Source organism: Manduca sexta, chromosome 27, assembly GCF_014839805.1.
Source record: "Manduca sexta isolate Smith_Timp_Sample1 chromosome 27, JHU_Msex_v1.0, whole genome shotgun sequence".
NCBI lineage: Eukaryota > Metazoa > Arthropoda > Insecta > Lepidoptera > Sphingidae > Manduca > Manduca sexta.
Window position 1 is genome coordinate 10,540,573 of NC_051141.1, and position 27,297 is coordinate 10,567,869.

General features: G+C 32.6%; 2 protein-coding genes across 2 annotated transcripts; one reads left to right on the forward strand and one right to left on the reverse strand.

Annotated features, from left to right (window-relative positions):
* Positions 1-11,847: 11,847 nt before the first annotated feature.
* On the forward strand, positions 11,848-18,947 carry LOC115444911 (ras-related protein Rab-21). Its single transcript, XM_030170898.2, has 4 exons — positions 11,848-12,256; positions 12,366-12,533; positions 13,189-13,307; positions 16,872-18,947. Exons 1-4 carry the CDS (start codon positions 12,125-12,127, stop codon positions 17,080-17,082), a joined length of 630 nt encoding a protein of 209 aa, XP_030026758.1. The 5' UTR covers positions 11,848-12,124; the 3' UTR covers positions 17,083-18,947.
* Positions 18,948-19,593: 646 nt separating this feature from the next.
* On the reverse strand, positions 19,594-24,575 carry LOC115444910 (ATPase family AAA domain-containing protein 3A homolog). The gene is made up of 10 exons (XM_030170897.2): positions 24,239-24,575; positions 23,748-23,902; positions 23,123-23,235; positions 22,840-23,046; positions 22,570-22,727; positions 21,997-22,256; positions 21,779-21,902; positions 21,196-21,487; positions 20,911-21,109; positions 19,594-20,667 (listed from the first exon to the last, which is right to left on the reverse strand). The coding sequence occupies exons 1-10, from the start codon at positions 24,429-24,431 to the stop codon at positions 20,479-20,481; spliced, it is 1,890 nt and encodes a 629-aa protein (XP_030026757.1). The 5' UTR covers positions 24,432-24,575; the 3' UTR covers positions 19,594-20,478.
* Between the last annotated feature and the right edge of the window lie 2,722 nt (positions 24,576-27,297).

Here is a 27,297-nt window from a genome sequence, read left to right on the forward strand (position 1 = left end):
AAAGTGAAACACAAAACATGTACTGGTATTACACCTTTCACTGTGTATGTTCGTTAGTAGTAAACGCAAACCTAATCCTTTTAATTGATTTGTAAGAAATGTAGCTCATAAATGGACTATGCAATTAAAATTAAATAATCTTTCCGTACTTTTGCTCTTGTATTTATTTAGTTTAACTAGCAATTTTAATAAGGCACCGAATCCAAAATTGGTGTCCAATATACCTGTTATGTGAAATTATTTTTTGGGTTTGAGTAGCTTGTCAAGGCGGTTCAATATTTTTCTTAAAATAAATTTAATTTTAAAGTCTATTGTAATAAGACAAGTGGATTGAAAACTACTGTTACTAAAGTATTTTTTTATATCTTCCTGAGATCTATCGCATATATATATATATCGACCTATTGACAAATTACCTTAAAATCTTTTAAATGTTTAAAGTCCCCTCTTATTTAAATATTTGATACTATTCTACTGACGAGTCGGTCTCGGTCAATATTAGCGCCAATAACATTTAACGTACATGCTTATTAGAGGGGGTTTATCTAGTGTAGAGTACACAGTAACGCGATGACGGCATTGTCGGCATTCCTACGCACAAACAGTATCAGCTGATTATTATTTAGCATCGGACTAGCCCATTGCAATTGAAGTTGGCACATTATTGGCATTTTAATAGCACACCCATTTGCATAACTCTATGACGTTATCTTGATTTATCGAGTTATATGCTTTCATTTGCACGAACCAAAATATCATATTCAGTATTCACATAGTGGCTAATTTAATTCGTTAATGCGGTGGAGGTCAATAGTATTTCATTCACGGTTTGCATCGTAAATAAAAGCAATATGTCTATTTCGAGTCAATGGTGTGTAATATCTTTAATATGGAGCATTACGAGATTTCTTTGATTGAGAGGGCATTCACGCATTCACTTTCCTGGAAGTGAAGCGGCGCGACGCAGCGCGGCGCGGCGGCGCGACAAGGCGCCCAACACCCAACAACGTCGGCACCAGATTAATTGAGTCGACGCGATCATTTATTTGGAATTCGCTATTAATCGAATTAATAAAGGCCTATTTCCACTTCATAAGTCTCAATAACAGCACAGATTTTGATAACTTTGTGAGAAAATAAATATTTAAATCTTTTTTAAAACAGGTACCTCACAATAAATATAAAGATAAAGGGTGGTGTCGGTGAATCGTTCCCTGAATCCACAGATTCGGCAGGTGGGGGATTCAAATACATTTATCTGGACATGAACTGGACATTCAAAAGCTAGTGCCTTACAAGAAGTGAATGCATACGTGTCACACATTATTTCGCAACTACCTACAAATATTTTGTCATGGCGCCCATGGAGATCGGCATCCTGTCAAGGAATCAAATTATCTGGGTGCCAGCCATTGGCCGCTTTCGCCGTTGAAACTGCACATTTCTTAAACCATTACGTACTTTCTTTGCATATTAATTTTTTGAGTAGGTACCTATAGGGTAACAAACAAACAAATCCAATCTCCTAATGTTGACGAATAACACCAGAAGAAACATGCATGTACATATAGTCTATAGTCGAGACGTTCAAAACTATTACACATCAGCATCGACACAGCAGCAATACTTTTTATTTATATTTTTCTCTGGTTATCCGTCACTACGCCAGTTCCTAGACCGAAATGGTACCTTCAATACCCCTATTGCGTAAACTCAACATCAATCACCAACACTAACTCTATCATCTATAGGTATATAACTTGTATAAGAGAGAATATCTTCATAATATTGTAGTTCAAAAATATACTATTCAAAAAGCACATTACTATCAGACTTATTATAAGAAAAACACGAACATTGGTCTAATAGTCTAATTTCAGCTGCGAATTTTAACATATGTATTTATTTGATTTTCGTTATAATGTTATCAGCAATTTTTAACCTCCTACGCAATATGTGGCAGGATAACAATAAACAATAAATCAATTACACTAAGTCTACTATTAGTCTCATCTCTAGAAAGAGACCGATTCATGAAGTTTAACGTGGAGCCCGTTCGCAAGCTAAAAAATATGTAAAATCTTATATTACTCCATTTGTATCTTTCAGCACGTACACATTTCAGTTTTGCTAGAATAATGTAAGGGATTTCTAGGAACTCAGACTATATAGCGTAGTGTTGCCCAAATTCAGTCTTGGTCTTGCAGTCTTGGTCTTGTTCTTGCGTTTTTGCAAGACCAAGACCAAGAACAAGACCGCGTATTTTTAGCAAGACCAAGACCAAGACTGACCGTGCAAGACTTGAGCAAGAACAAGACATAGCCTGCAAGACTCTTGCGTCTTGCAGCTAGGACTTAGCGCTATTTCACTGAGTAGTTAGGTGTAACAGTTCGGTGTATAGGTAGGTACGCTTAGGAATTCTATGAGACGCAAAAAACTGTATCAAAGAATATGAAAAACTGAACCTATGCGCATTACGACTAATACCATAAACATAACGAATAAAAAAATATCTATTAAAATCAAACTGAGTGCATGCATAGCTATGTTTTAAACATCGGCACTTTGATAATGCGGCATCAAAGGTTTTGTACTTACTTCTCAAAGAAATTTGCCGCTTTTCGGAAGTACATGGTTATGATACACGCGCCGGCGGCTTCTTTTGAAATCTAAAACAATCGTTGCCGCCACGCCGAAATCATAACATTTGACACTATTTGATTGCCGCCATAGGGCGTAGGTATACTCATGCAAAATAATTTCGAATTTTAAGAGTACCTACAGGTGTTCCAAAGAATAAATAAGTTTCAGAGTGCTTAGAATGAAAATGAATACATTATACTGATCACGCAAGTAGTATTATGATTGGGATAAAATGGTAAGGATAGCCCGACTAGAAATTTAAAAGTGCGACCAATGGGGCCCCTCTTGGGCTTCCCTCTTGGGGCCCACTTTGGGATGTCACGCAAAGCCCTCTTGGGCCCCCATTGGGAAATCCCAAATGGGCCCCCATTGGGAAATCCCAAATGGGGCCCAATTGGGAAATCCCCATCAGATCCCAATCAATCAATCAATCAATCAATCTAAAGCATCATTAGTAATTAGAAAACATAGAAATAGGTTAAGTGATGAGTCAGCCAGATGGTTACTTTGTATTAATTCTTGGTCAAAAAAATTGATATAAAGTATCATAACCTAATGATAAAGCTGTTGATTAGTGTTGTATTTTATTTTTTATTCAAATAAATGATAAATCGTAAAACTCTTTTATTAAATTTCTTATAAGTTGAAGGTTCAATCTCTTTCTAGACAGATAAGTATTGTTCTTTAAAATACAGTCAAGTTATTGTAATTAATTTGTTTTTTTACATGTTTTAGCAAATGTAAGCTTATAAATCATAAATGTTTATTAAGAAACAGTTACTTCCATGGAAAACGACATATAGGTCAGTTGATTTTTCGAATTTCTTATCAAATCTTCAGTTATTTATTAATCTGCTTGATCTTTACTATGGCTATGTTAATTCAAGCTCACAATGTTCCAATTCTAATACGTTTTTCTAAGATTTAAAGTAAACTTTAATAAATAGTAATAGACTAATAGGTAATTGCAAGACTTGCAAGACTCTTGCTGCAAGACCAAGACCAAGACCAAGACTGGGAGCGCAAGACCAAGACCAAGACCAAGATCAGGTGTATTGGCGCAAGACCAAGACCAAGACTGGCTAAGTCTCGTCTTGTTCTTGTATTTGGGCAACACTAATATAGCGTCACATTTCGAAATCCAATGTAATAGTATTTAAACTTCAATGACACCAACTTGGCACAAATATTATTTTATTTTATTGAAGAAAAACAAACAAAGTGGTACCTACATTAGAAAAGACCAAATAAGTACATTCATAAAGTTTATTAACATACAACCCACCACGTTTTCCACAGAATATAAACTAAGTGGGTATAAATTTCTGTTACGCGCGTATAAATTACAATACAAAAGAAAAAAAGAGTGGTTATAAATTTAACCATAAATAATACCTACTTGTCTGAATCTCGTAACATTATAAACACTTCTTTTTCGAAACTTATAGTGTGAGGAGGCATACAACTCCATATCCCAAAAAAATTAGTTATTTGTTTTGACAAGGCGACGAAGAAGTTCACTTTAACACTAAAATATTTTACGATAGTAATAATTTAAATCGAATACTAATAAAAAAAAATCATAAAAAAGAAACACAAAATATAGAATTTTCAAATAATAGTTATGAATATTAAAATATTATTTACGCTTTTCTTTGTTCAAGGCTACGGTTCCGATAGTGATTTTCATTTTGAAAGTTTAATACGTTTCAGCTGCAAATTTTCCGGAGCGCAGTCAGACACGTGTATAGGCACTCTAATATCAGCTAATGTTATTATAACTACAGCATTTTGTGCAAAATCGTGCCAATGCACTGGAGGTAATGTTACTACACTTATCACGTACCGTTATCCCTATTTTATAAATTATGCATTTGAAGAAAACGTCTCCAGTCAACACGACCTAGCACTAGTTTATGCATCAGGAATGGATATCAAATCAAAATACATCAAGATAAGCTCGGTTGGTATTCATTCAACTATCGGATTGAAAGCGTTTATTCCAAAGGTAGGCGACAAACCTCGCTTGGAAGCAACTATAATACAGCCATGTAATAGGCGTATTGTCGGGTTTTATGTTTGTACCAGCAATAAATACACAACAAACTACACAGATCCATTCAGAAACGCGCAAGGATTACCGCTACTTCTAGATGGACGTTTACTAGGTGTCTCTGTGGATAATTGTAATTGCCGATATTCGCAAAGAATTTTCGTAGCCATAGAACCAGCACTCAGCTGGATGAAAACAGCCATAAAAAACATAAACCACACAGGATATTTAATGCCAAAAAATATCTTAAGAGATAAAACAACCACCGCTCCAAATTTCTTAACAGCCAACGGAAATAAACAGCTAAAAAAAAGTGAGGGGGAAATTGCGAAAACTGTAAACAAAATTAAAGTCCCTACTGCCGCTGCAACAACTTTTTCAAAAGAAATAAAGAATGTGTCCACTTCGTGGACCGAAACCAAGCTCAAAAGAACAAAAAGTAGAAAACTATTTAAAAAAAAGATGTTCAGAAAGAAAGCCGCAACGCATTCTGCATCCACCACCGTGGTAAAGCAAACAATGCTGAACAAAAGCGTCAAGCGAGAAGAAAATCGTGAAGTTACACCCCTTAGTGCTATTCAAACTGACATTACACAATATTTTACTGATGCTATGGACTTTAGCTCAGCTATTGGCGATGCCGAAAATACAGCACTCAATGTTTCATCATTTTTTTTAAACAATTCTAATTATAACATTTCTACAAGTGTTATGGATTGGTTTAACACCAATATTCGAAATAAGCTCAAAAATATGTCAAATTATTTTGTTTTAACTCCGTCTTCGATGTTACGATATACTACTAAATTTGTTGATCTGACCTAATTTAAAAGTACTAAGTATATACTTTTTATTACAACTCATTATTACAATAAAATTAATCACTTATAGAGTGGTGAATTTATGTCACATAGTTGGTGAATTTATGACACAAGGTAAACGAAACTTAAATACATATTGAGGGTACCTATATCAATGACGGTTTCTTGCTGTGCTATGATGCGCTATCAACTAATAACCGAATTGATAAAGAATATAAACCCTTTTTGAAATAATGAAAATAAATGCAAGCCATTTAAAACTCTGAATAAATTGTGTAAAACTTATATTTATTAACATGAATGTTTGAATACCCCAACATGTGGTGCACAAGATAGCAGGACATTTACATTTTTCAATAGCAATAGTATACCGTACTATAGGTGCGACTACTGTTAAGCTGTTGCACCCTGGACATTATTGTCTAGTCTTATTTGGCGGTTTTCAGATTCTTTTTCCGCAGTTTCAATTGTTTTTATTATTATTCTTTTTTTGCCTTTTACCAAAATGCTTATTTTTTTTATTGTCGCCATGCAATCGCCATTTATCATTAACAAAGGATTTTTCGTTAGAAAACATTACCTCAATGCTGATAGCTTTTACGAAAACATGGAATTTGAAATGTTTGCTTAGCCTATTGTAAACATGAAAACATAACTTTTCAATGTTTTTGTGAGAATATAAATAAAATAAATGTATCACTTAGCATTCCTGTGAGTGTGGCGGGTGTCAGTAATAGAAGAAGGAGCCCTCTCGACATAGTTGGAAGGGAGATGGAGGGGAAATGTTCGCGAACCCTTATAGGCCTCAATGTGTATTTAGCAACCATGACGTATACCTAAATGTACACAGAACTGTGTGCCTAAGATCGCGGCAAATGTGCCACCATGCATGGGCGTGCATTTGGTGTGGAGACCAAGCGACGAGCTCAAATTGAAATGTGGTGTTAAGCAATGAGGATTAACCTCGCCTCGTTTATTAAACGTATAGGCTTATTGACGAACTGATTGGAAGACTCAGTAGCACGCACGTAAATTGTGACATCGTTAGCATCTGTCTCGACAACATAAGCATTGAGGCATTGCAGTTTCTCATAAGGATTGAAATTTGAAGATGCTTCTATCTATTTGTGAGTGTTATGCGAAGGCACATGGTTTAAAATATATAACTCTAAACAAGTGACACCAGTATTTAAAGCAGCTTTGAGCTCGACAGAGTGGCTTGAATGCAGCCTCGTGTTTCTTTTTCTTAATTTTACCCAGGGCCTCAAGTCACTTAAGGCCCGCCACTGGGTAAGTGAAACAGTTATTTAAGTTTTACCGGCCTAAAGAACCAGTCGACACTCGGGTGGTAAGTACTTATAGCACTATCCAAGTGAATAGGTATTGAGACGATTCCTTAATACTATGATGGAACACCCTGCGCCGAGATATCAATGAAAACGCGCAGTGGCCTTTTTCGCCGCATGCAACAGTGTCGCGGTAACCCACCCTAGGAAATATAGTTCTATTTGTAGTACTTGGGTAAAGTAAGGCAAATTGAAACAGTGGTTATAACTAACGCGACCAGACGTCCCGTTTTGAACAGGACCGTCCCTTTTTTCGGTAATCTGTCCCGGTGTCCCCAGAAAAAACTCGGGGACACAAAATTGTCCCGTTTTTCGAAACCGTGCGAAAATTTAAGAGCCGACCGGGCTCCTACTTTACTACGACGCCTATAAATCTTTTCTCTAATTAATAAAATGTAGACATCTGAAAAAACTCAGTTACAGATTCCAGTTCTGAAAACGATGTTGATAACTAATGACAATATATAAAAAAAACAGCTGTAAATTTGTTCTTCAGATAAATATAAATAAAACTGAACATTTGTATCTTACATAATATTTTTCATATATAATTATGTAATAATCCAATCCTCCTGAATACAAAAGTTTGTAAAAAGGTTTGGATGTTTTGTATGTTTGTCAGAAGTAAACGCAGAAACAACTGAACGGATTTGTATAAAATTTTGTATTTAGATCAGGTTTTGCTTCTTAATTTTATCTTTATAGTTGTTCGGGAAAACGCAATTTTCCGAGTTTTCATACGTGCAACGCTCGGCCGCTGAAGTACAAATTTTCTAATAAGCGTGTGTTATTTTTTTTTCCATTGTTTTATTTTATGATGTAAATAAACCGATGTCCCGTTTTGAGACGAAAAATAAATGGTCACGTTAGTTATAACCACTGTTTGAATATGCCTTGCAGAAAGATATATCTTCCATATTGTATATATAAATAACCGTCTACTGATGTTTATGCGTGTATGTTACTCTCATGGCCCCTGATTCTTGGCATAGTTTGATAGCAGATTCCTCAAGGCGATGCGACAAGGGGAAACGTGTTTTTATGCCGCATGAGTAAATATTTATTATAACTTATTTTTAAAGAATTTGAATCAATGAGTAGTATTGTAATATACTACGCAAAATGTGATTCGTAGTATTTAATCCGAGATTGTATTTTTCTCTGATATGAATATATATTTTTATCATAGAGGGTTATTGATTTAACGCAAAGAGAATTATAATATATATGCTCAGAACAATGACAATCATAGAAGTAACACTAGAAAATTTGAGTGTACTCTGTCTTAGACAGCATGAAATTTAATTGTGTTGCGATCCCTTCTGACATCTTATCGATATCGATCGATGCTTTGTCTATCGGCTATGGTAAATTCACAGACCTGCTAAAATAAACACTTTTCGGTCAACCAACAAACCGTTGCAAATTGCTATATTAGATAAAGGTTAAAAAAAGATATCAAAACCCTGATTTGATATTCAAGTACCAAATGAGGTCTGGGTATATAAAAACACTCGTTAAGAAGCTGTTAAATTACAATAAACTTTCTTCGAACTAAATTTTGTCCAATTTTCATTTGCTATTTACAGCAGTTTCCATGCCTTCCGAAATGTCATTCACACAAAAATGGTTTACCACTTAGATTATTAAATTAAGAAAATGTAAAAAATTTCGAAAGGAATGGAAACCGCTGTAAGTAACAAACAAAAATCGGCTGGAATTTCGTCTAGGAGAATTCCAGTACGCCTTCTGTTCTTTTCTGACTTTCTTAGGGATTAAAAGATACCCAAGAGGTGTGATTTGACAGAAGCTACTAAAATGGGACATTAAAATTAAAACACAGCGGTATCATTCATGTCACATATGTTTGATAACTTATTTCAATGTTAATAAAACTTTGTCGAAATGCTTAAAGCAAACACGGTGCTGTTTTTTCCAATGCCAATTGGTACGAGCTATGGCAACGATCCATTTTTGCCTCATAGCATCATCTGTGAGGAATCTGCAATGAAACACATTGTATGAAACACACTATGAAAATCAGATAGTTTTCTCGACCCCAGCCTTCGCGCATGATTTCCAAGTGGTTTTTACCACTACACCACCGTATATCGTCGTTGTAGGTGGAAAACTAAATAACTCAAAATTTCTAGTTTCGAGATAAACGCGATTAACTGTTTTTTTTTTCGTTATTTTTAAGCATTACTAAAAAACTATAAATAATTTTAATGTCGGTATTTTTATATATCTTGGGTATTATTATCTATTATATTATGCATTAACAAAAAAAAACTCTGACCTGAAGAATAAAAATATAAAAAAATTAAAACTTCTTATTTAATTCTGCCACGACAATGTTTTGTAAGTTTGGTGAAATAAACTAAATGACTCGTATAGTTATTTAGTTTTGCCACACTAGAAACCATATGGTAAAGTAATTATAAGGTTAAATAATTACAATTATAGAGTTTATTAAAGTTTATTAAATACCATTAGGATTTTCAATGTCTAAATTAAACAAATCAAGTTGTTTAGTTCTTCTACACACTTAATTAATTTTGTTTACAAACAATAGACTCGAGGAAGAATTAAACAACTCATCTTATTTAATTTCTTTACTATTGAACAGATTATAAGTCGCAGTTTATTGATTTTATTATTTAATTATTTACTTTTTCTACAACAAAATATATATTATTTGAATATATTTATTTCTCCACTTTTAACATAAAAAAGCTATAATTTCGAAACGGGATAAGATTATGAAATGCTTGTTAGGCCAAAATATGCGCCATGTTTTGGGCAACACAAAAGTGCTGAATGTCCAAAATGGCCAAAATCCGAGTTGTTTAGTTCTCCACCTACAACGACGATATTGTAAGTAAAACGCAATTGATGCAAAATAGTAAAGTACAATATACTAACATCTATGTTATCGATAGAATATGCAGCACAACACTATTGAACACAACTACGTAAATTGGTAAAAATTAAAAATACTTAATAATGACTGTATCGAATGGCCAACAGCAGATTATAATATGACTACAGCATAATAAAGTATAATTAATAACACTTTTTGCACTTATGTACAGGGTTTAAGCAAATATATTAGGTTTTTTGTTTACTCACCGATTGAAGCTGATTTCAGTTTCATTTTCTTTACGAGAAGAATGAGATTTACACTCCACGATAACGCAGGCCATTGCTTGGTCGTAGGGCTATATTTTACATAAACAGTACTGTGTATTTATTAAATTAAGGTTATAGCTTAAGGTCCATTTTTCATACATTTTGTTTCACCTTTAATCTGGGTAACTAAACAAGTATTGACAAGTAAAGAATTTAAAGTCACGTCTAGTTAGTGATTAGTTCTCGCAGTTGAAAGAAAAACGTAAAAATAATTAATATGCATGGATATTTCGGCCTTTAAAATTTAATACGACGACTAACTAGACGTGAATTTAAATTCTTTACTTGTCAATACTTGTTTAGTTATCCAGATTAAAGGTGAAACAAAATGTATGAAAATGGACCTTAAGCTATAACCTTAATTCAGTATCGTAAAGAGGACCAAAGGTAATCATTTGATGATTGTAAAGCATGGAGTTAAGGTGGTAGCTCAAGGTCCATTTTCATACATTTTGTTTCGGCTTTAATCTGGGTAACTAAACAAGTATTGGCAAGTAAAGAATTTAAATTCACGTCTAGTTAGTGATTAGTTCTCGCAGTTGAAGAAAAATGTAAAAATAATTAATAATCATGGATATTTCTGCCTTTAAAATTTCGTCATATTAAATTTTAAAGGCCGAAATATCCATGATTATTAATTATTTTACGTTTTTCTTCAACTGCGAGAACTAATCACTAACTAGACGTGAATTTAAATTCTTTACTTGCCAATACTTGTTTAGTTACCCAGATTAAAGGCGAAACAAAATGTATGAAAATGGACCTTGAGGTATCGCCTTATACACAGAATACAAAAATGCGATCCGCTCCGCCCTGTCCCGACCTGAGGTCCCGACAAGTAGACGCAGTTCATTTAGGTCAAAGAGAATTATAATATATAAACATTTAGGTATTTGTAAGTCTATAAAAAATAAAATTTTATAGACATCCTTTAGTTGTCTTACCGAAGAGAGAAAAAAGACATCTTAAGCTTCCATTACACACTCATAAAACTGTCAGTTGAAACCAACAGTAAAGATTGACAAAAAAAATGGTGATTTATCGGTACCTTATCCGTAATGACTGATAGGGTACCGAAAAATCATCAATCATAAATAGAGACGATAGAATCAAATTGACATTACACAATCACCCATAATCGTGTGCAGTCGTACCTAAGATACATATTCTTTTGCTTAAGTATGGATATGCGTAAAAGAAAAGTCTGAATTGGAATTTTGATTGCGATTTTTTGCGTTGGCATTAATCAGTCCCTGGCGGTTTTTAGCGGCGATTGTAATCTATCTATTCAAAATTTGCAATACGTCATGAAAAATTCAAAATATTTCTGCAACATATAAGTAGTTTTTACTTTCATTGTTTCAAACTTATTATAGTTTCGATGCTGCTTCATTGATTTCAAAATGATTATCCACATTTTTTTATTTCAAACATCCCCTAAAGTATACATCTTTTTAATTTGAAATCAACACTTTTGGATACACAATATATTATATTTATTTACTAAAACTCGAGATTAGGATAGAATATAATAAACTCTTTCTCTGGCTGTAGCACATTAGCGACCGTAATGATATATGGCTACGCGGATAGTTATGAACATTTATCGTGTTTGATGCGTAAGGCAAAAAAACACATATTCATCAATCAGTTTCATTAAATGACCTAGTTACTGCATTCAACGATCGATTATCTCATAATCAAGATCGTAGAATAACTGACAGCAAAACTTACCGTCCAATGAATACCTTAGACCATAAACTATTGAGCATAGATCACTATAGACTATATTTTGACATATTTGATTTTGACTGGAATAAACTGTGACTACATTCTGATAGGATTATTTTTATTATCAGCTATTGTTTAGACCAAGACTAAATATTTTTAAAAAAGAAAGGATTTGCTATCAGTGTACCTACCGATGTAATTTCTTTTCACGTAAAGCCATTTTTGTACTATCTAGGAATACATACAGCTACTTGCTAATATCTAGAAATTGGTGCAGCCATTTGAAACCTGTGTAATAACATTCTCAAGGTTCCAAGAAATTAAATTTATACGCAATCATGACAACAGCGCCGGGTGGAACAAATAACTTTAAAGTAGTTTTGTTGGGTGAAGGGTGCGTCGGAAAAACATCACTACTCTTGCGTTACATTGAAGACAAATTTAATGATAAACATTTAACTACGTTACAGGTATGTACTTGTTTACATACTACGTAAAATATTTTAAATCGTCAAATATAATTATCTCATGCGATAAAAATACCTTTGTTCCCATTTGTAATGTATTATAATATTTCAGGCAACATTTTTGAACAAACGGTTAAACATAAAAGGCAAACGCATCAACCTCTCCATATGGGATACTGCCGGTCAAGAAAAATTCCATGCATTAGGTCCAATATATTACCGTAATTCCAATGGAGCCATCTTGGTGTATGATATCACAGATGAAGATTCTTTCGGCAAGGTAAAGTTAGTTGTGTATTATTTATTAAGGTTTCATAATTTATGTATGATACATTAAATATGTATGTAAGTACGTATTGTGAGTTGACTTCATACATTAAGTGATTTTAAAATGCTCTACAAAAAATCATATTAAAATATAGTTTATAATGATATAGTATGTAGAGAGCACATATAGTCACATGATGGTACGTGATCACTGCCCATGAATGTCTGCAATATATTAAATCATCTGAAAATAAATCGTTTTTCTTTCTTTCTTTCTTTCAATATGACGCATTGCCAGCCTTTGAAGTGGCATATGCTCTTTATTTAAGGTCACCAGGTCATATCTGTCTGGAAATGCTGCTGGTGGCAATTGGTTCCATGGTTTTGTATTATTATTGACAAATGTTCATGAACAATCCATTGCAATCAGAACAATAACTAGGATTTACAGGTTCTAAATTGCACAGATTTCTGTTGTAGAATTTACTTAAGAGTAAGCTACATAATTTCCTTGGTAGGATTTTTTTCATACAATGACCATTTTATAGGCTATCATACTATCTGCAATCAACTCCCAAAATAATTTTAACTTTAGATAAAAGTTCTTCACAATTATATACATAAGTATTACTGAAGTTGTTCACAAGGACATTTCAAATTTATTTCAGGTCAAGAATTGGGTCAAAGAGTTAAAAAAAATGCTGGGATCTGACATTGTCTTAATCATAGCTGGGAATAAAGTAGACCTCGAACATGAACGCACTGTGCCTCTAGAAGAAGCGGAAAGGTATGAATTAATTCCATTAACAAGTTCTTTATTGTATGCAGTAAGGCGAAGTTCATAATAATTTATATGTGACAATGCTTTTCCTCTGCTCCCTATATTCTTCTTTATAGCCTGTTTGGTACAGCCCAGTAGTTCATATATACCCAAAAAAAAATTCAATAAGTTACCTCTCATGCGAAATAAATAACTTGGTGTTGTTATTAATGATGTGAAAAAGATAAAATTATGCTATCAACGCTTCAAACCTTTTTTGTTTGAGTTTCTGGTGCAGCATTAATAACTAGTAGCATTAAATTGTAATCATTTCAAAAATGGTTTTGTGTTTTTATTGATTCTCCAGCTACTTGTATTCTGAATGCACTTGCCAGGCGAACGATAATAACTAATCATTAATATATCACTATCTGATACTCTGACTTCAAGGTCGTAACTGTCAAATCTAACGCCAATATAGCTACTTATTTGCCAGGTTTCACTTTCTCGCAAAATTTGACCAATTATCCATTTTCATCTACAATATTTAAAGTAAATTGTTACTTATAATTATTATATCTTATTTAAAAATCTTTTGTTGCAAAAATCGATTATATCTCTTCCGAATTCATAACAGTATTGAGGTGAAACCTCACTATGGTTATCCTTTTTTGTCTATTTCACAAATATTGTTAGTCTGGTAATTGCCTTTTAATATTTGTTACATTTTTCATGTACCTTGTGCTTTATCGTCCACCTATCAGATGTTATATTATTATATTCCTTTAGTGGCCTTGTGATTTAGTTTGTTTATATGTTTAAAATTTCGCATGGAATAAAAGTTCCATGCGAAATTTTGAAACTTTGGTTATAATTTTATGTTTCGATTAATTTTCGTACCTTCAATAATATTTAAACTATTCTTAAAACGCTTGCGTCGAATTTTATTTAAAAAATTACTGTGCTTATAGTGGAGTGCCTGGAGCATTCAAACCCGTAAAACCTCGGATTAGAGTTATAGTGAATGAATTAATACGATCGATGTGGGATATTGTTTTTTAAACTATAAATTGCAATGTTTACCCAATTTTTTTTTTTGCACTCCATTTTTTCATTGTTTAAAACAAATATTATAAAAAATTAATGTTTGACCATATATTTTCACTTTAAACAGTAATTTTTTTATTTATATGTTAAATCTTACCTGAGTAGACATATAGGAACATTTTTCAAAGATACCTGTGTATAAAAATAGCAGTAGGGATCTCGAACAGGTAGAAAAACGTAGAGGGGAGAGCGGAGCGACAGCTGCTATGTACAATGGAATTTCTCGGCCAGTTTAATTATAAATGAAATGTACTCTATTGTGTACATTTAAAAAAATAAGGTAATTAATTACGACTAATGAAAAGAAAAAAAAAATATTAGTACAAAATCTGTTTATTTAAATATATTATATTGTTGTCTACATCACATATTATCTTCTACTTCATCTATCTGTAGAATAGGTGAAGTATTGGAACAACTATTTCCGCTGCACTGTAAACATGCTACACTGCAGTATAAACAACTCTTTCTGCATCCACCAAAGCTCCACATCCCTTTTTGTAATTACAAAATAAAATTTGCAATAAATTATCCGGAGCAGGTAATTGATTCATTGTTATTGGGATGTACATGTTATTGGAATACTTCCATCCCCAATTTTCAATAACTACGTCATTTCTAGCCATATCTGAATTTGTAGGTACACTCTTTTAAGGTGCTCAAACGCTGCATCAGTTGTTGGAGGCAGTGATGACAAAAGAACACTCGTATTTTTGGCTGTTGCTTTTATGAAAGAATTGAACCATAATGTATTTAAATCATGAGTTTTAGACGGAGCGCCATATAAACTCAAAATACATGCTACACCTGCTTGCAATATATTACTGGGGTCTTCATTGATATTTTTAAATACTTTTACTGAGTCGTGTAAAGTCAGAAGATATCGATGTCTTAGTGATATTAACGGCATTGGTAGACAAAGATCGTGAAATATATTTTCTAAAACCATCCCGAGGCAAAGTTCAACAGAAGATATTTTCATCGAAATGTTTAGAAAAATCATTACCAAATTGTAAAGAACATATTCTTTTTTTACATGCCTTTACAGGTTGTGACACTACTTCTGCGTTTTTCAATAAAGGAAAAATTAAGTTTGCCAAAAATTTTGAGAATCGGATTGATTTACACGACTCAGTAAAAGTATTTAAAAATATCAATGAAGACCCCAATAATATATTGCAAGCAGGTGTAGCATGTATTTTGAGTTTATACGGCGCTCCGTCTAAAACTCATGATTTAAATACATTATGGTTCAATTCTTTCATAAAAGCAACAGCCAAAAATACGAGTGTTCTTTTGTCATCACTGCCTCCAACAACTGATGCAGCGTTTGAGCACCTTAAAAGAGTGTACCTACAAATTCAGATATGGCTAGGAAATGACGTAGTTATTGAAAATTGGGGATGGAAGTATTCCAATAACATGTACATCCCAATAACAATGAATCAATTACCTGCTCCGGATAATTTATTGCAAATTTTATTTTTTAATTACAAAAAGGGATGTGGAGCTTTGGTGGATGCAGAAAAAGTTGTTTATACTGCAGTGTAGCATGTTTACAGTGCAGCGGAAATAGTTGTTCCAATACTTCACCTATTCTACAGATAGATGAAGTAGAAGATAATATGTGATGTAGACAACAATATAATATATTTAAATAAACAGATTTTGTACTAATATTTTTTTTTCTTTTCATTAGTCGTAATTAATTACCTTATTTTTTTAAATGTACACAATAGAGTACATTTCATTTATAATTAAACTGGCCGAGAAATTCCATTGTACATAGCAGCTGTCGCTCCGCTCTCCCCTCCACGTTTTTCTACCTGTTCGAGATCCCTACTGCTATTTTTATATACAGGTATCTTTGAAAAATGTTCCTTTATGTCTACTCCGGTAAGATTTAACATATAAATAAAAAAAATACAGTTTAAAGTGAAAATATATGGTCAAACATTAATTTTTTATAATAATTTGTTTAAACAATGAAAAAATGGAGTGCACAGAAAAATGTTGGGTAAACATTGCAATTTATAGTTTAAAAAACAATATCCCACATCGATCGTATTAATTCATTCACTATAACTCTAATCCGAGATGAAAACCCCCAGGCGCTCCACTATTAACAAATAACAATGATACATGCATTCATACATATTATGAAACATTTTTAGCTAAACCAATTAAAATCCCAAAATGCTAACATCATTTGTACAATTCCACTCTAGTAACATATTTTAAGTATTATATTACATAGCGTATTGTATGTCTAAAACTTACTAAGTAATGTATGACATTTTGGAAGTTTTTATTCATTAAATATATCACATACGACAAAAAACCTTAATAGGTAAAGTGCGATATAGAATACTGTCCTGACCAAACATATTTTAGGTGTATTACATATAGTTATCAACTTAGACATAGGATTAAATGCAGTATTCAAATATGCAATAAGGCTATAAAAATGGTGTTCTGTTTTAGTTATGCAAACATGGTGGGTGCAAAACATTATTATACTTCAGCTAAGCTAAATCAAGGAGTAGAAGAACTATTTTTGGACTTAACAAGAGAAATGTTGGAAAAATATGAGCAAAATTCCCAAACTGAGGTGAACAGAACATCGCAAGTTCTTGTTGTGGATGATGAAACACCTGTGCAGTCCTCATGCTGTTCTGGTACCAAGTCTAATTGATCATTACATTTAAGCGCTGTGTGATTTCATTTTAAAATGTACATATTTATTTTACGGTGGCTCTTAAGGGTGCGTTGAAACATGACGGATGCGCCCCGAACGCACGGCACGAGCATAGTTATGTTCGCGTGCATTTACAGTAACTATTCGCGCGCTTCTATATTTGCTGGCACGGAAATGGCGAATGTAGTTCTCGCGCTCTCTATTCAGTGCGCTTTTGATATACCTTGTCATAACATTGCTTTCGAAGATATTGTAATGATAACATAACAGTCCTTGCGCGGCGCACGTGGAACTTGCGAGCAGCGCTGAAATACATTAACACGCGCGTGCGCATCAACTTTGCAACACGCGCATTCGTCATCTTTGGATACATCCTAATATAATATTATATTTAAACCTAATAATGATTAAAAGTTAGTAACGAAAGGATATAAATTCCTGAAGTTGGTTAGGTTTTTATAATAACATTAAATCACTTTTAAATATAGCCAATACGTGTGAAGTCCTTATATATGTCACGCGATATTATAAATAGTTTCCAAAAACATACCAAATGGACCGAGGAATATCTTCCGAAATTTCACCAATTTGAAGAAATGGGACAAAGCAACTGCTACTAGTACCTGTCTCTCTCCTCTAAGATTGCTATGGTTCTTTCAAACTATTCTTTCTCAATTCACCTGGAAGTTGTATAGGGATCGCTCAGTCCATTCTCTATGGCTATATGTTATGCTATCACAAATTGTTGTTATTGTTAGCAGTAAAAGCAATATTGCCACTTACTGCAACATGCAGCATGGTTTGATGTCTACAAATTATTATATTATATTATTAGTACTTATACATACAGATATAGAAGTTATTTTATAAAGGTATAGTTTTATGTGGGTTATATTAATGTATTTACTTATATATGTCGAAGATCTTGAATTGCAGTGTATTTTTTGTATTCCATCTGTGATCTTTAATAAAATCATTTTAAAATTAATGTTTAATCTATATTAACATAAAATTGTAAAAAAGTTTAACAATATGAGATAATATCGTTAGAAACATGTGCTTTAAAATATAAAGTTGATTAGGCTGTGGGACCGCAATAAATTAGCGATCGTTTATAATAGGGTGTTTACACCTAGAGTAAGGTACAACTAAATTTAAAATCCAGATTCACGCCTTAACTGCGATTCAGTTATGGCCACGATCAGTGTCCCCTCCTACTTTTAATTTGGTATTGCATAGTTGTAGACACCCCAGTAAAGGGCTATTTATACTCCACCTGATATAAATATTGTGCATGTCCCAATGCAACATCTACGAACTAGGATTGTTGGTTCTTTCGAAGGTAGTTCAAATCATACAGTTTTTCCTTACTGGGTGTGTGCAATGTATACCTGATTGTCCCAGATTGCTAATTGCAGAAACTTATCGTGTATTCTATAGCTTAGCAATTAGTTCCCCTTCCATTGGAAGTCCATTAGTAGATTATAGAAAATGTTAAAAAAAACTTGATTAAACTTTTATACCATGTTAGTCCTTCCTCGTCCTCCGGCATCTTGTGCTTTTGTAAGAAATGTCAAGAACAAATGAAGTTTGCTATTTTTTATTTACTATTGAAACATTTAATTACGTCATAATATCTTTCCTGAAATATTTCATTCCTGGGTTAACGAAAAGCAATACAAATGAATTTTGAAGCAAAAATTTCCAAGCATATGTTAGTAGAAATATTACCCTGGCTTTGAATTTTTAAAAAAAATAAAACTGTTATCTCTTTGGCTTGGTTGTTATTATAGCTATTTACAAATTACGTAAGTTACTACATGTAATAACGTCGTTTAATTATAATATTAATTAAATACATACATATTTGTTTCAATAAATTGTGAATTTTGATATTAGCTTTTTGCGTAATATTTATTGTTGCTTCGTTTAAGTATTATCAAATACATTGTAGATTCCCTTTGATTTATTGTAACTAAAATTTAAATTGTTTTAAATATAAGTTAAATGTTACGAGAAAAATATAATTTATTGAAATATTTTTTACGGTCTAATCTTTTACTTTAATATCAAAATCGCGTGCCCTAATATGCTTTAACTATTAGTGAATTGTCTTATTTTGTCATATCTATGTTTAACAAATGCCAATGGTGCTTTTAAATGGAAAGGATAGACAGCATGGTACAGTCATGTAAAACAAACTACATGGCAGAATAACTGTCTATAATCAATTAGTATATAACAATAATTGGATGTAGGAAGAGGAATCAAAACTTATTTTAAACTAAAGATGCTTTTAATTATTGCGTAAAAAAATTGTATCTGTTACTCAGATACATTTTTATAAGATAATGTACAGATAGGTACAAATCGATGTAAGTATATATACGTTATACATCTTGCTGGGTCTGTCTTTATACACATAATTTTTTTTTTCCATAAATGTGTAGGTAATATAAACTTTGGGATTTCGATTTAGGAAATAAGTAAGCTAAGTAAAACAAACTGTTTAAGAACAATATTCTAATAATAGAATCTACTATTTATGACTAATATACAACAGTAACCAATAAAATAACAAACAAAAAAATGTTTTTAATAACAGTCGACTAAAAACGTCGGACCTATGCCAAAAAATTTGCTTCAATAATTATAATTAAATTGCATAGTAAGAATTACATTGCATTATTATAATTTGTACAATTATTGGTCATCAGTACACTACCAAATATTAATGGTGTTAGATATAACACCATCTATGCAAAGCCGAAATTCTGCGCGATAAAGCATTTCCCAATCACTGCCAAGACAGTGGGAACTCGTACACAAATCTATTTGACACACATATACAATATAAAATGCCAATTTTTTTTATTGAAAACACCCCATTTCTTAATAAATCTATTCTTATAGTAACCAATGCATAGGAATGCGCAAAATAAATGACGGCCACGTTCAGATGCTGGTCCCAAAAATGACCATATTTTCAAAGGACTAACAATTTTAAGAGTGTCTTATTTGACATGTATAATGTAGCTGATACACTACCTCGGATCGAAGATTTAGATTAGGTTTGTTTATTGAAAACTACCCATAAATGACAATAATTATAACTTTACTACATTGCATAAATACTTCATTAAAATATTTTTATATATAGTGCATTTAGACATTTTTAGTGATTAACATCTTAGTTTTCAAATTAAGAGACAGTTTTTGCAATGCCATCATATCATCATCACTCAATTGAATAAATCTTTTATATGTAAGTCTGTGGCAGTTAAAAATGAATTTGTTATTTATATCACAGCGGGCATTTTTTGTGTTGCTATTGGAACATTGTGTGACTGGTTCTGTTGTTTCATCTACAACATTATTTGCGTTTAGCTGGTGTCACTTTTCCGTTTCTGGCTCTTTTGGTACAGATTTCTGTTTCTTTGCTTTCATAGGGGTTTTGGTAGCCTCTTGTACAACTTCATCATTGGAATTGTTGAAATCATTTTCTGGTTTGTCTAGAGGCGGCAAATCTAATAGATATGGCATCATACTACGTGTCTTCTCTTCATTCGACAACCATTCCATCTAGAAGGCAAGAACAAAATTATGGATTGGACAACATGGTGATTGATAAATGTTTGTCTTAACAATCATAATATCTAATGCAATTTACAAGCCTAAGCATTTATCGCATTTCCTCACCTCTGTGTAGTAAAGTGGATAACCAAGAAATGGTAGTTTATATTTAGGCTCTTATCTATTTCGTTTAAAACGCTGTGGTAACACGCATAAAGAAATCGTAATTATGAACGACTCTATTATCCTTACCTTCTGACGGTGATCTTTGACAGCATCATCACAGATGCTAATACACATTTGCTCAGTGAGTCTGCCGTCATCTGAAGCATAGGCTGCGGCCTGCCATGCGACTCCGAGCTTGGAAAGAGCTCGCCCGGACATGCCTGCCGTCCGTGTCGCTAGATTGGAACATAGGGCTCCATAATCAAATTGATCCACATTGAGACGCCTGTAAATGTTAAAATTGATTAGTATTCAATTTGGACTTCAAATTTTTTTTAAACTAGATGTATTATATTTTAGATTTTTCCTCACCTTTTTCCTTCTGATGCAGGCTGAAGTACAAACTTATCAAAGTAAAGACGAATTAAACGTTCGCGTTCCTCATAACCCGGCAGACCAAATTCAATCATTTTATCAAGACGGTCATTAATAGCAGAGTCAAATTGTTGAGGTGTGTTGGATGCCAGTACCAACATAATTCTGTTGCTCTGGTCTGAAGTTCTATACAGAAATGCGTTTAGTGCTGCTCTCAGGTCTTCACTTATCCTTTCAGAGGAACGCTTTCTCAAGAATGCATCAGCTTCATCAATAAAGAGTAGGACCCCTTGAATGAAAACATACTTTGTATAAAATTTATGATAAAATAATTATTTTTGTTTCTATGATGGTTTATACAAAAGAATAAAATAACTACATAAAAAATTAATGTATAGGATTAAATAAATAATCACACATAATAATGAAGTATTTATTTAAGAATACAACAGAACAATTTAATACACTATAGATATCCTCATATTCATTATGTAATAAAATATATAAGTAAAAATCTGGCATTTGATTTATTACTATTCACTTTACCTTTATTTTTAATTGAATAATGAAAATTGCTCACCTTTACGGCTAGTATTTGCCCAATCAAATACTTTATGTATGGCAGCAACTGCATCTTTGCCCATTGGGGCAACATCTCCACCGGTAAGTATAGCATAGTCCATGCCAGAATGGGTAGCCAATTTCTATAAAATTTCAAATTTAGGTTAATCTAATATTCTAGGTTTGTGAACTATATACATGGAAATTCAGTTAATGTTATCTTAACAAATCTGTTACCTTGGAAAACAATGTTTTGCCTGTACCAGGAGGACCATACATCAATAAGTTTCTATAAAATCCTTTGTTTATTCTAGTATTCTTTGTGGCAATAGCAATATCTCGTAGGCGTCTCTCAAGATTAGGTGCTAAAACTACTCCTGCCAAAGCATCTGAAGGTTTTCTAAAGTTTGTGATGGCCTTTGATATTGTAAGTATAGGATGTTTGACAGCCTCTAATAGTGAAAATCTTGAGGTTTCATTGACGAGAGTAGGTTTGCCTACAAGAAATTTGTTAAAATTGTATGTTTTAAATTTTTATTAATGAGAATGTAAGTGTTTTGGTGTTAGTACTGTAAACTTACATTGAATTTGTGATAAATATACAAAGAAAAATTTTGTTCTTAAAATAAGAACACAGTCAGTTAAGTTAAACACCAGTTTGTTATATAATTATGTGCACTATACTTTTTTCCTAAGGTACTAGAATACAACATTAGTTATTATAAAATACACAAAGTAGCATTATTCCATAATTTCTGACACATTTTAATCATTACAAAGAAAACAATATTATAGCATAAGACAATTTACCTATACGAGCTTCAATGAATCTTGCTGTTACTGAAGTAGCCCCTTTTGCAGTGTAAATACCAAGAGCCAAAAGAGATAAACCACCTGCAGCTGCCAATGTTTTGTCCCAATCAGTAACTAAAGCGTTCAATCCTGAACCAACTACACTTCCTGCAGTCCTGTTCAAAAATATTTTTTATACATCATATAAATTATTACTATAGATGTTCTATAAAATTTTGAATAATCAAGTTAAAATTGTATATGGAATATTATAATATTTGTACATACTTGATGCTCTCTAGAATGGTAACTCTGTTTTCAGCTGCTTTCAATCTGATTTGTTCTAGTGTTATATCACGATTTTCTCTATCTGCTTTGGCTTTAGCTCTTGCTTCTGCTTCTATGGCTTTAAGTTTATTTTTTTCTCTGAGTTCCATTTCATGTTCAATAGTAGCTCTGCGTAAGGCTTCTTGTTTGGCTACACTCTCTTCTTGTCTGCAATATTAGATTGAATATTCAGTATATAATATTTTAATTAATTTTAATTTAAATAATAGGATTTATTTTATACTTTCGCAAAATTTCTTCTTGAGATTTTTGTTGTTGCACTAGCTGCTCCTCATAACGCTTCTTAGCTAACTGATCTTGATATTGAGCACGCATTTGATGTTGTTTTGTCTCTTCCTGTCAATGTTGTAAAACAAATATTTAAACAATAACTTATAGTGGAAGTATGGAAGACTAAAATGAAAATGCAATCCTTAAACACCTCTATCTTATTCTATATATATCTACGTATAGATCACTGTTTCTTCATTCAAAAGTGCAAAAAATATGATAAATGAAAAATATATATATGAAAGTTCCAATACCATATTTGATGACAATATTTCTGCTAAAGGTACTGGTGGAAAAATATAAAGTAAAGCAGATATTATCCATACTAATATTGTTAATCTAATGCAACTATATTATGTCTGTTAAGAATTCATAAAAGTTATGAAGAAGCTTGAAACAGAAAAGGTACAGACAACTTTTATCTTAAAAAATAAACTGGTGCTTTTATCCAGCTAAAGGTTTTTCACACAAGTACAACTACCAGTAACACCTACATTCGTAAGACTAGTTCTGATGCTCAGATAACATATTATGAATATGACAATTAAAATTTTAAATATGTATGTATAAGTACTTACCTGGAGAGTTTTTCTTCTCTCTTCATAATCTACTTTTTTCTGTTCCACTTTAGATTGCTCTATGGCAGCTTCGTATTCTTTGATCTTAGCCATCTGCTCCTGCTGCCTGGTAGCCTCTTGTAACTTGCTAAGATCCAATGCATCCTTTGCATATTCTATCAAGAAGATAAATATAAACTCAACAACACACTTTGAACATAACAGGTTAATTCTATTCAAATTCATTTCTAGAATCAGAACTACTTCATCTAATAATTTTAATTCAGTAACCATTATGAATTCTTATTAGTAAAATAATTATTTCTTAGACATTGCACATACTTTATTTGTATTGAACATCAGCAAAATAGCAGGGCGTAGATCCTAAGGAACCAAAAATATTCATAATAGATAGATACACACGACCCAAGATGAAGTACATAAGTAAGGTTATGCGGTCGCATTATGCAATAGCGAGCAATGTGACAAAGTATTTCCACATGCTTACTTACTAGACGATTCAAGATCTTTAGCAGCTTGAGCTGCTCTTTCTAAGGCGCTGGAATCGAAGCGATAAGCTTCCATTGCCCTTCTTTCAGACTTGGATAGGTTAACGGAGGGTGCGGCAGTACCTCCGCCGTCTGAAGGTGGATCATCAGACGGCGGTTGTGGAGGTTTGGCACTATATCCGAATAACCACGACATACTTGTACTTTGTTAGACTTATTCACAAAAATAAATAATTCACAAATTATATTATATTTATTAAAAAAAAACACAACACAATTTTAAAATACACGAACACCATCCGCCGCAAAGATCCGCCGACACTAGTAGCCGCGGCAGTGTTGCCAATAATAATTTTTCCATTACGCAACGTACGGAAAATATACTACCAATCAACAAAAATTCATCAAACACATAAATAATCAAAATGACCATCAAAATTATCATATACAATATCAATACGCTATTCTTTTCAATATACAAACATATCACAGTGTTTTATGTGAAAGTGATTGAAATGAAAGTGATAAGTGTTGTCACACTTGTCACTTTCAACGTCCAGACGTTTTTTCCATCAAATATAAAATTATTTTTTTAAAAAGCTATTAAAATTTATATCCGAGTATTGGCTCAAGTCCGAATAAAAAATATATTATTACGCAATGACGTTTTACAAATAGACGCGGCATACATTAACAAAATGGCACAAAAAAACGGCGCACTATGTGCTATAGTCACGTAGCTATACATATAATTACAAATTGGTTCGAAGAAGGAATAAAAAGATGCAGCATACATTCGTTAGAAAAGGATATATATACATCGACAGTTACGTAACAACGTTAGTGCCGCACGCTCATTGGCCAAAGCGCGTGTGACCTACAATCAGAGAAATTTGGGGAAAATTTGACACTTCATTTTAATAAAACAATTTATTGTGTGAACAGAGAAACATTTATTTTAGACAGTAAGGTGAACTATATAAAAAAATATATTCATTGCTTTAAATGCTCTATATACTTAAGACTAGGTATACAAAAATTCTTTAAGATATAATATATCATCGTCTCCATCATAAAACTCTAGTTATTTAGCGCCAGGGTGTTTACTTTATATACCTTGAAACAAACTTAATTTATTCCTTTTTTGTCTTTTATAATCAGTTTTACAATCTATATTAGTTTTGTGTGCGAAATGTAAGCGAACATTAATGAATTTATCTATAACAGCGCGGATAAGGTGTAATCTATGATTAAACGTCCGGTGTTACTCTAAGGAATGAACATTAAAAGACAGAAATACGTCGTTACAACTTACAAACGATTTTAAAATCCGATTTTTAATAATTTGAATATCTTTGACATTAGGAAGGATTATGTGACCTTTTGCTTTTATGTGATTTTTAACATTATTTTTGGTTACGTATATGTCACTCTAACAAATGATCGGAACAGACAGTGGAATATGTAAGTAAGTAGTTGGTATCCAATCATTTTCACACCTTTGAGTTCTAATCACACACAACCATTTTTCTTTTAGCAGTCCATCTTTAGGGATTCTATAATTCAAACAAAAGCACAACCGTAAATATTTACAAGTATTTGATGTATTTTTTTAATTAAACTATTACCTAACTACATGATTTTATTTCATACCGTGTTATTATATTATAAAACAGGAATAGTAGGTTTATAAAGCCTGAGACAGTCATTACCCATCTTCCCCTAGCAGCTCGCATTGACACGGCGCGAGCGTCGACCGCCGTCGCCATGACAGTCGAATAAAATTCATTCGGTTTATTTGATAAATAATAAGTTAAATAGTGTATACTTATACATGAAATGAAACGTTTTTTTCTTTTATAGTTGCTGTATAATTTGTACATCGTCTAAAAACACAGGAAGGCATTTAATTAATAGAATACAAATAGGTAGTAAGCCGACTAGCCGCGACAGTGGTTCGAAATTGACTAAGTGAACGTCGGGGAATTGCCTTACTTTCGTCTTGCCAGTATTGAGCTCGGACAACGTATCTTTATTACATAATAAAAACATCTTAGTTATTACGAGCTAGGGTTCTCAATAAACAATGTTAATACCGATTGTATTTAAAATAACACAACACTTTATTTACTACTAAATCACTGAATAAAGCTCACTACATTTTGTTTCGGCTTTAATCTGGGTAACTAAACAAGTATTGGCAAGTAAAGAATTTAAATTCACGTCTAGTTAGTGATTAGTTCTCGCAGTTGTAAGAAAAATGTAAAAATAATTAATAATCATGGATATTTCTGCCTTTAAAATTTCGTCATATTAAATTTTAAAGGCCGAAATATCCATGAGTACTAATTATTTTACGTTTTTCTTTCAACTGCGAGAACTAATCACTAACTAGACGTGAATTTAAATTCTTTACTTGCCAATACTTGTTTAGTTACCCAGATTAAAGCCGAAACAAAATGTATGAAAATGGACCTTGAGCTACCACCTTAACACTCCAACGAAGCATGAAATATAGTCCATTGAAATGTTACAATTTAAAGACCGAATATTGCATTTGTTACTGCGCGCAATTTTATTTTTGGGACATGTGTGGGGGGTCAGTAGAAGCTTAACCTCAAGTTTGTGGAGTCGCCATCCTTGGCCCCCGGCCGCAATCTTCGAAAAAGGGGTGAAAACACTTTTTTCACGATATCTCGGAAACTATGCGTCTTACAAAAAAATTGTAAAGTCATAATTTGTAGCAAATTATTTTGCCTACAGATATGTTTATATAACTTTTTGCCCGAAATTAAATATTAAAGTAGTTATAAGCAAAAAAGTGAGAAAAAAATTATAAAAATTTTCTTTTTTGCTCTATAACTTTATTTTTATACAGTTTACAAAAAAATACCTCAAACCAATCTTGTAGATGATCTTTGAGGAAAAATTATCACTAAGTATATTTTTTTTTAATTTCATTCATTTAAAACGCTGTTACAGCGCTCGAAAGTTGACCGGTTTCGTCAATGCTCATGAGAATCCGGTCGAAACGAAATGTTTAACTTATTATTGATTTCTTT